Raw genomic sequence first — 9,998 nt, forward strand, 5'->3', positions numbered from 1 at the left:
TAACCCTCCCCATTGATAGCCCGCTAGCATCCAGACTCCTAGGCCTGCCCTCCCTGGCCCCACTCCACCCTAGGCTCCAGGGCCAGGTGGCCCTTTGCTCCCTGTGCCTTGGCCCAATTGTCTCCCTGCCTAGGCCTCCCACCTCCCTCCCGGTCCACACCTTGCTCCTCTGGGATCCCACAGCACTGGGCCTTGGAGCAGAGCCTTGCCTCCCATGGTTATTAGTTTTCTCCTTGTCAGCTGGCCCCTGAAACTGGGAGCTCCTTGAGGGCAAGGAGTGCATAGGATTCATCTGAGTGTCCCCAGCACCTAGCCCCGAGCCTGGCACATAGACAGTGTTTGGCAAATGTTGGGATAAGAGGGAAGTGGGGGGAGGGAGGAGGGAGGAAGTGGGACTGGAGAAGAAGAGGAAGGAAGGGGAGAAGAGTCCGTCTGTCTCCTTCCTTTCTTCCCTTTGACATCCTCAGCTCAGTCTGAGGCCTCACTCACCTCATGGTGACGCAGCCAGGGGGGGCTAAGCCAGGGAGAGGAGGCAGGGAAAAGGAGGGGGAAGCTGCTGAACCAGCAGCACCTCTATGCAGGGGCTTAAGAGCTATTTGTGTGCTACCTGCTAAGCCCCTAATCCTCCATGGCCAAGTCAGAGCCCTGCACCTGGGCTCCAAGGGGGCCGGGCTCAGGGAGGCCTGGAGGTAGGTGCCACCATCTTCAGAGACAGCCACCCCCAGCTCCCCACCTCCACACATCATCCCCAAGCCTGACTGAGGGGCCAGTGACTCAGAAAGTCACCCACACTGGGACTTGTCCCTTGGCGTGCTCCCAGGCCCTCTCTGGAGCACCTAGCATGGCAGAAGAAAGCTCAGGCTGGGGAGTTAGACAGCCGGTTCACTTCCGGCTCTGCTGAGGAAGCCATTTCCTCAGTGCTCAGTGGGTAGGGAGTGAGACCTCCTCACGAGGGGCCAGGAGTTGTTCATTCATTTGACAACTATTTATTGAGTTGCTACTCCAAGCTGCCAGCTCAGATGCAACAAAGTCCAGGCAAGGCCAGCCCTGCACTCCGGAGAGGGGTGGGTAGTGAGTCAGTAAGGAGGAAAATAAGACCGTTGCTGATAGTGGTACATACTGAGTAGAAAACCAATGTGATGGAGTGGGGGCCCTGCTTTGTAGACTTGGGGGCCTCTCCAAGGAGTGCTTTGTAAACTGAGACCAGACCTTCGAAAGCTGAGTTAGGCTCCAAGAGGCTAACACTGTCAGCAGCAGTCATGGATCACTTATAAGCAACAGAGTAGAAAACTGAGGCACAGGGAAGGGGGGGGGCTGGGCTACGCCCAGGCTATGTGCTTACAGAGTCTTAGTCCAGTTGTAAGGGTAAGTGTAAAGGGACCATGCCCAATGGAGGGGGACCATGACACCTAAACTGTGAGATTGGAAGGTCTGTGACTGGGCCTTGGTGGAAAAGCAGGTCATGTTTACCCAGCAGATGGGGGTGGATCCCCCAAAGTTTCCTAGTTCCAACAAACTGAGGCCGGAGAGGGGAAGTGGGACTCCCTAGGCTAGAGTCCAGTGCCACCCCTACCCTCTGGGCCACCACTGGTGCCCCAGGCCTGTGTGACCCAGGCTAGTGGCTTTCCCGTCAGCCCAGCACAACCCTTTTTTGGTCATTTATACCATGGTGTGAATGGCAGCAGATCTTTCCTGAGAGCTGTCTTTGGTGTCGGGGAGGGAGGGGGAGGGAGGCAAGGCCAGGCAGGTGATAGCCCAGATTTGTCACGTGACCTGGGCTACTGACTCACTGCCCACCCTGGGCCTCAGTCTCTCCACCTGTGAAATGTAGCAGGGAGGGTCAGAGTAGGTGACTTCTAATGACTTCCTGCTTACTGTGAGCCTGTTGCTCTGAACAAAGAGCATTTTTAGTTTAAAAAAAGATTCTTTGTCGTGCCTCACAGAATACAGGGAAATGTTACTCTGTGAGGCCTTTGATTCCCCATGGCCCTGGTTCTGTGAGGGAGGGTCATTAAACTCTGAGACATAGAAAGGGAAGCACTGACTGAGATAACCTAGATCTATTCACTTGATCCACAAATACTAAGCACCTACTATGTGCCAGACTCTGAGGAAACAGACAGAAATCCCAACTCTTTCCCGTGCATGGGGAAATGATTTACAGCGTTCTGCTACATGCTGAGCACATGCTTGGCTCCGGGAACGCTGTTGAGAGCTGGGCAGGCCCCCTCCACCCCCGCCTGCTCACATTACAGCCTGTGAAATGGACAAAAAACATGGGAACAGAACATAAATTAAAAACTTCCAGGCTGTCCTAAGCGTTAGGAGGAGGTGAAGGCAAGGCTTTGAGGTCTAGGATTGGGGGCTTACCCCCGCCAACACAGGGCTGTGTGTGGCTGGTCTTAGCCCAGGGAACCAGGGCTCCTCCCTCCATCTGGCTACCGGGGCCGCAGTCAGAATCAAACCCTCCACCTTGACCTCGTTAGCATTGGGCCTAATCCCTGAGCCAGGTCCCTTAAACTGCCAGAGGTCACACCATACCCGCCGGCCGTTGCCTTCCCCTGCGCTCATTCATTCCACCAGCACACATTTCATCAGCCCCCCATATGCAAGCCCCAGCACCACCTGGGACAGGGGGGGTCTGGAGCCCCAGGCGGGCTGGAGGGAAGGGGGTACTTTTCTGAGTGAACAGGTCTGGGAATTTCAGGTAGGAAGAGGCTACACGAAAGGGAGTACACAGGAAGGAAGTCTTGGAGACTGGGACACTTCCCCGCTGGATCCTTCCATCACCAAGTTCACAGTTCAAACTTCACCTTCCCGGGCTGCTCCAAATGACAGGATGTTGGAGTGGGTCACAATCTGAACTTTTCCTATTCCAGTGGTTTCAATACCTGTTTGTTTGTAAGCCCTGCCAACCCCACAGAACGATACTTCCTGCGGGCATCATCCATCTCCACTGTGTTTGTTAGAACCGAGCACCGTGTGTGGAACACAGTAGGTGTTCCATACGTATTTGTGGCAGGAGGGTGGTCATCAAGCACCCTTGTGCCGGGCACTCCCATCTGCCCCAGACATTCCTCAGAAGCATCGTTGTGCTCCCTTCACTGATGGGGGGAGCCTGTCCATGTCAAGCCTCCATTTGCCCCCAGAACCTGCCCTCATGGGGCTACCTGTCACATGGTCTTCCAAGGCCCACTGACCCAGCCCAGTCTGACCAGACGTCCCTGGATGTGCCCTGTGTGCCGCAGTGTCCAACCAGTTCAATTTCCAGGCTCGGCCTTGCCTTTGAACTGGAGTCCCCAGGAGGCCTTTCTCACGGCAGCAGTCTGGTGCCCAGCACCGCACCTGGCACATAGCCACCTCCTGGATGCAAGGGCTCACTTCAGCAGCCTTGAGAGCCTCTGTTCCCTCCCTGCTCCAGTCACCCTCTCCCTGGTCCCCTTTTCTAGCCTCACTTCCTCCAGTACATCTGTGGGGACATTTGAACCCTGTTTCTGCCCCTGAGACCTACCCAAGCCACTGCCCGCTGCCCAGGCTCTTCAGCTTGGCACCGAGACGCACCAGAGCTGGCCCCACAGCCCAGGTGTGGCCTCAGGCGTCTGCCAGCCCTTGTCTTCAGTCTCGACTGTCTTTCCTACCCAGCAACCTAGCGAAATACTCCCCTTCCTCAAAGACCCAAACTTCCCCTCCACAGACACCTCCCCTTTAAAGGGAGTCTCCCCTCCCTGGAACTGTTCTTCCCTCATCAGAGTCCTCCCTACCCCTTCACCCCCTCCTTTCTGGATATTTGTATCCTCAGTGGTCTGCACACAATGTTTAATGAACGAGAGAGTGAGGGAATTCCAACTCGAATACCTACTGAGCTCTTGGGCTATGCCGGGTTGTATGTCCGGCATGGAGAATGCCAGAGCAGGCAGGACGCGGCCCCCCGCCCTTAAGGAGCTCATAATCTGGTGAGATGGGCTGGGGTCAGGGCCTGGCCGTGGGTGAGCCAGAAGGTGACGGCTGGGGAAGAAATAGGTAAGGGACTGAGTGAGGGGTTGAAAGACTAACAGAATAACCAGAGCCTCTACCCTTGGGGAGCTCGTGGTCCAGGGGGAGGCAAAGTCAGCTCACATGAAGTGAGGGAGACATGGCATGGAGCCAGCGGTCCCAATGCCAGGCCACGGCCACCAGATTGATACGGGCAGAGATCTCGGGACCAGAAGAGTTGGAGGCGGGCCTCCTGCCCTTTCCCAGGGTCCCCCGCCCCTTCCCTCTCTGGCCCCAGGCTTCTGTCTAGAGTCACCTTGGCCCCTCGTGGAAGCCAATTAGGCCCCCTGTTGCAGTAGTGGGGATTAATATGATTAATAACGCCCCCAATCTCCCAGGTGCTGATTCAGCCAGGAGCTTAGGCAGGGGAGGTCACTTTATAAGGGCCTGGGGGGGGTCAGAGCCCGGAGTAGTCCAGCCGGAGCCCTAGGTGGCTGAGCTCAGGCCTCCGCAGCACTCTGGTCTGAGCCGCCCACGGGGCAGCCACCAGGACCGCAGCCATGAACGGGACGGAGGGCCTGAACTTCTACGTGCCCTTCTCCAACAAGACGGGGGTGGTGCGCAGCCCCTTCGAGTTCCCACAGTACTACCTGGCTGAGCCATGGCAGTTCTCCATGCTGGCCGCCTACATGTTCCTGCTGATCGTGCTCGGCTTCCCCATCAACTTCCTCACGCTCTACGTCACCGTCCAGCACAAGAAGCTACGCACGCCGCTCAACTACATCCTGCTCAACCTGGCCGTGGCCAACCTCTTCATGGTCTTCGGGGGCTTCACCACCACCCTCTACACCTCGCTGCATGGATACTTTGTCTTTGGGGTCACAGGATGCAATCTGGAGGGCTTCTTTGCCACGCTGGGCGGTATGAGCCGGGGTAGGGGTGGTGGGGCGAGGGATACAGGAGCCAGGGGGAGTGGAGGGATCTGGAGACAGCCGCATATCCAGGGATAGTGGCTAAGAGGCCTTCTCCCCTCTACGTTCGTCAGCATTGTCCACTTGATCAACAAACACCGTTAGTGATGCTATGCTAGGCTGTTTATTGAGGGTAGCCATTGGACGCTGTCGATCCCATGTAGAGCGGTGCCACTGTCTTGCTTCACATCAGGGAAACTGAGCACAAGAGATGTCAAGGGCCTTGCTGGGGTCACATTGGTGGAGATAGAGCTGGGTTTCCAGCTCACATCACTGTAGCCCCTCAAGCCTTGTTCTGTTTCGCTTGGAGCAGCTGTGCTAGGTCAGACCCATGCCAGGCACTGGGGAGAGAGGTGGACAAGACAGATCCCTGTGCTCAGGGCTCTCAGCCCAGGGTGGGACACAGATGATCAGTCCTCCAGCCACCAGATTCTGCCTGTGCTGGGCAATGGGCTCAGTCTTTCCCCACTGGCATCTCTCTGACCCTGCAGAGAAGGGTCCGTCTGTATGTGGTACCCCTGTTTCACCCCTGCCTTGTGACCTGCAGCTGGGTGTTGTGTGGTCCTCGAAGGTGACAAACACCCAGCGATGGCTGGAGATTCCCTGGGAATGGGGCTGAGACAGCATCCTGGACCACGTGAAGGAAAGAGAAACCAAGGAGGCAGAGCAGTCCTCGTGGCAGCCACCCCGGCTGTCTCCCGCTTGCCCGAGAGGTTGTGTGTCCCAGAGGAGGGGGGCCATTCCTGGATCTGAGCCAGAAGACCCAGGCCTCGGTCTCTTCCCTTCCCCGGGCCTCACTTCCCTCAGCTGCTATACGGGATCTCTGCAGCAACCCGATTGGCTTTCCTGTCCCAGAAACTATTCGAAAGCACCCGTCAAAGCTACAGATCACCACACAGTTTAATGCCTTTCTGTGGAAGGGGTTTCTTCAAAGGGGAAGAGCTTCCCCACACAGAAAGTTTGGAGGTGGGCTGGGAAGTCTCAGGCTAGAAGGCAGGGGTGACATGGGTGCCGCGTTCGGGCATGTCTCTGCAGGGCTGGGGCCAGTTTACAATTATTATTCTGGAGTAATAATTAGTCGTGTTCGCTTTCTCTCAGAAACATCCTGGTTTGGTTGATAAATTCTATGGCCAACCTCCCTACTGAGTTTCTGGGGGTGATGTCTGAATGCCCCCATTCTTTCCTGCTCCTTCCTCTGGGCAAATCATTCCCAGGGTTCCTGGCTCCAAGGCGGGAGACCCAGAGGCCCAGGTTATTTCATCCCCCAGTGGGGAGAGGCCATGGCACAAGAGGGAGGGAAGGACTTCCAACTCCAACATGCACGCTGCCTGTCACCCCACGAAGCACAAGTTCTTCTGTAAAAACTCCCTACGGGGCTCCCAGTCTAACGGTGACCCTGGAATCCGATTTTCCATCCCTCACAAACCCAGAGCTCTAACTGAACTAACTCCTCTTCCTGGGGGATGCCCTGCTCACTCTCCTTCAGCATACGGGTCCTTCTGCCCCAGAGCCCATCCCCGGTCCTGGCTCCAGCCCTGCCCTAGCTTGCCTTCCTGGCTGCCCTCTCCCATCCAGGAGGAGTGCTCCCTGCTTGGACAGACAGCAGGGTCCAGGCGGGTGGTGTGTTGACTGATCCCTGACTGCCTTGCAGGTGAAATTGCCCTGTGGTCTTTGGTGGTCCTGGCCATTGAGCGGTACGTGGTGGTGTGTAAGCCCATGAGCAACTTCCGCTTCGGGGAGAACCATGCCATCATGGGCGTCGCCTTCACCTGGGTCATGGCAATGGCCTGTGCTGCACCCCCCCTCGTTGGCTGGTCCAGGTAATGACACTGAGCAGACGAGAATGGTCTCCGGGGGGGGTCTTTGTAGGATCCCCCAGCCAGGACTCAAACCTGATGCTATTCTGGGCGCCAAGGGTATATGCCTCCTACCCCAAATGCCCACCCTGGCAGCTCTCCCAAGGGAGAGGTTTAGGGCAGGGAAAGAGAGAATCAGACCCTAATGTTGCTATGGGGGCTGGTCCCACCTCCTGAGCCCCCATGTCAAGGAGAATCCAAGACACCCCAACCCTTCACCTTGGCTGTGCCCCTAATCCTCAACTAAGCCGGGGCCAGATTCCAATCCTCTTTGCCCCATAGGCAGTTCCCTCTGACCTTGGGCCCCAGGACCTGGGGGGCCAAGCCTGTCCAGTGCAGGTGTCACCTGCACTACCATGTCACATGGTAGCCCCTGGGAACTGGGTCCTCTACAGCCTCTAGTCCATCATCTCCAAATGGGGCTCAAATGGGAGATGGGAGGACCGCGGTGTGGGAAACGGGGCTGGTGACCCTGTGGGTCCCTGGAGGCCTCATGTCCTCTGCTTCCGGGAAACTCCTGATCTCTCTTCCTGTCCCTCCTCTCTCAGCCTCCTGGGGTCAATTCTTTGTTCCTTGTCGAGTCTGAGCCCATCCCCTCCAGCCTCTTTCCCGGTCTTCTCCAGTCCTGCCCAGTCCCATCCCCCCAGGCACAGCCAACAGCCACCCCATTGCCACCATCCTCTGAAATCACTGAAACATCCTGACCACATGGCCCTGGGACTTCTTTCTAGAAAACATGCAAAGATCCCTTAGTTACCCTGTGTGCCCATCTTTGGCCTAGAAGATACTCTTACGCTGTTAGCAAGACCCTGTTTGTACAGAGTGTGGGAGCTTTCCCCTTTTCCTCACCAACCTCTGCCCCGCACAGCCTGGGGCCCGGCCTCCAGCCACGGGCAGCAGCAGGTGTGTGAGGAAACACAGCACAGGTCAGCGGTGTGCGGGCTCTGCTAGGTGAGAGACTAGGCCATCTCATGATACCACGGCTACCATACAGCCAAACCACACTGCTTGCCGCAGGGGCATTTGAATCCCTCAGCTCAGTTGATTTGATCCTCATGGTCAGGCAGCCAAGCAGATATTTTATCATGCCCATTTCACAGAGAGGGAAAGCAAGGCCCAGAGCAAGACCAGCCACACAGCAGGTGCGTTGGCCGAGCCAGGGCCCTGACCGGCTGTAGTCCCTCACACATGGGTCTCCTTTATGCCCTCTCCTGCCCCACCCCCCTCTGGTGTGCAGGTACATCCCAGAGGGCATGCAGTGCTCGTGTGGGATCGACTACTACACGCTCAAGCCAGAGGTCAACAACGAGTCCTTTGTCATCTACATGTTCGTGGTCCACTTCACCATCCCCATGATTGTCATATTCTTCTGCTATGGGCAGCTCGTCTTCACCGTCAAGGAGGTATGGTCCCATGCTGGGTGCCGGGGACACAAGCGTCGGTTGGGTTGAGCCCGGCCCCTGTTCCAAGGGAGTCTGGATAGCAGGCCCTGTGTCCTTGCAGGCGGCAGCCCAGCAGCAGGAATCGGCCACCACCCAGAAGGCTGAGAAGGAGGTCACACGCATGGTCATCATCATGGTCATCGCTTTCCTGATCTGTTGGGTGCCCTACGCCAGTGTCGCATTCTACATCTTCACCCACCAGGGCTCCAACTTTGGCCCCATCTTCATGACCATCCCGGCGTTCTTCGCCAAGTCCTCCTCCATCTACAATCCCGTCATCTATATCATGATGAACAAGCAGGTGCCTGATGGCGGGGCAGGAGGGTCCAGGGGCCCCAGGCTGCTGGCATTGCCTGCAGAGGACAAGCCATGTCCTGGACTGGGCTCAGTCATTCCACCTGCAAAACCAGGCAGGGAGCCTGGTATCCCCCAGGACATCAGAGTCCTCGGGGAGAAATGCAGAGTCCTGCTGAATCAGAAGCTCGGGGTGGGCCCGGGAACCTGCATTTCTAACAAGCCCTCTGGGTGTCTCTGATGCAAGAGAAGTGCCAGTCCAGATGGTTCTGGAGGCCCACTTTAAAAGCCAAATAGTCTAAGTCCCAAGCCTAGGAATGGGATGGTGCCAGTCTCCACAAAGCTGAACAAGGAGCTAAACCTTATGCTGAGGGATGAAGGGAGAAAGCAGTTCTTTAACATCGACCAGTGACTTCTCTGCAGAATCCATGATCCAGTGGGGAAAAGGTGGTCTCTGGAGTTAGGCATATCAGTTTCAAATCTCAGCTCTTATTTTCTAGCTGTGTGACCCTTAGGCAAGTCACTTCCCCTCTCTGGCCCTCAGTGTCTTCATTCCTAGAGAGGGCAAACTCCTAAACTCTAGGGCTAACTAAGATAACTTACAGATAGCCCTTGGCACACAGAGGGCATCATAGAATGTTGTGAGTAGCAAAGCCCCCTTGGGTTGGTTTGGTCCCTGGCATCTCTGGGGTGGGACCACATGTGCTTCCTAAGTTCCTTCCAGGGAGCCAGATTTGAGAGGGGCATGGAGTCTGTGAGGGCCAGAAACAGGGAAAGGGTTGGAGGCAAATCTCGTCAACCACCACAGTCCGCTACACACACTTTCGGTGGACCTTGACCCTGACTCATGTCCCTTGCCTTCCAGTTCCGGAACTGCATGATCACTACCCTCTGCTGTGGCAAGAACCCACTGGGTGATGACGAGGCCTCTGTCAGTGCCTCCAAGACGGAGACCAGCCAGGTGGCACCAGCCTAAGCCCTGCCAAGGACTCTACGGCCAACTGTAGGAGTCTCCCCTTCCCCACACCTTCCCCCAGCCACAGCTGCCCCACAGGAGCCAGGCCTGTCGGAACCAGGTTGTGCAGGCTCCCTGAATTTAAAAAAAGAAAGAAAAAAAAAAAAGAATTATTGAGAGAATGATGAGGCTCCCCACCCAGCCAGGATGCCTCATCAGGAGTCCTGAGTTCCCAGGGTCCAGTGGGATCTCTGCCCCTCCTCCCCCCAACTCATCTCTCAGGAACACAAGAACTCTTGCTCTCTGGAGAAGTGTCCCAGCTTAGGGATAAGTGTCTAGCACAGAGTGGGGCACACAGTAGGTGCTTAATAAATGCTAGATGGATGAAGGAAGGAACGAATGGAGGAATGAGTGAAGGAATGAATGAGCTGGGAGAGCATATCTATCCTCTCGAAACCTCCTTAGCAGTAGCAGCTCACCCTCAGCTGATGACCTTGAGCAGTGGTTT

At 56.4% G+C, this 9,998-nt stretch overlaps 1 protein-coding gene across 1 annotated transcript; it reads left to right on the forward strand.

The window, feature by feature from the left end:
• Positions 1–4,532: 4,532 nt before the first annotated feature.
• RHO (rhodopsin) lies at positions 4,533–9,511 on the forward strand. Its single transcript, XM_025885151.2, has 5 exons — positions 4,533–4,893; positions 6,595–6,763; positions 8,037–8,202; positions 8,303–8,542; positions 9,401–9,511. The coding sequence occupies exons 1-5, from the start codon at positions 4,533–4,535 to the stop codon at positions 9,509–9,511; spliced, it is 1,047 nt and encodes a 348-aa protein (XP_025740936.1).
• Positions 9,512–9,998: the final 487 nt, after the last annotated feature.

The sequence above is a fragment of the Callorhinus ursinus genome, unplaced genomic scaffold (assembly GCF_003265705.2).
Source record: "Callorhinus ursinus isolate GAN/ISIS: 27379988/994484 unplaced genomic scaffold, GSC_fseal_2.0 scaffold15, whole genome shotgun sequence".
NCBI lineage: Eukaryota > Metazoa > Chordata > Mammalia > Carnivora > Otariidae > Callorhinus > Callorhinus ursinus.

Coding starts and splice junctions, on each gene's coding strand:
- RHO (XM_025885151.2), top strand. CDS start 4,533: ATGAACGGGACGGAGGGCCTGAACTTCTACGTGCCCTTCTCCAACAAG. Junction 6,764..8,036: donor CCCCTCGTTGGCTGGTCCAG/GTAATGACACTG, acceptor TCTGGTGTGCAG/GTACATCCCAGAGGGCATGC. Junction 8,543..9,400: donor ATATCATGATGAACAAGCAG/GTGCCTGATGGC, acceptor CTTGCCTTCCAG/TTCCGGAACTGCATGATCAC.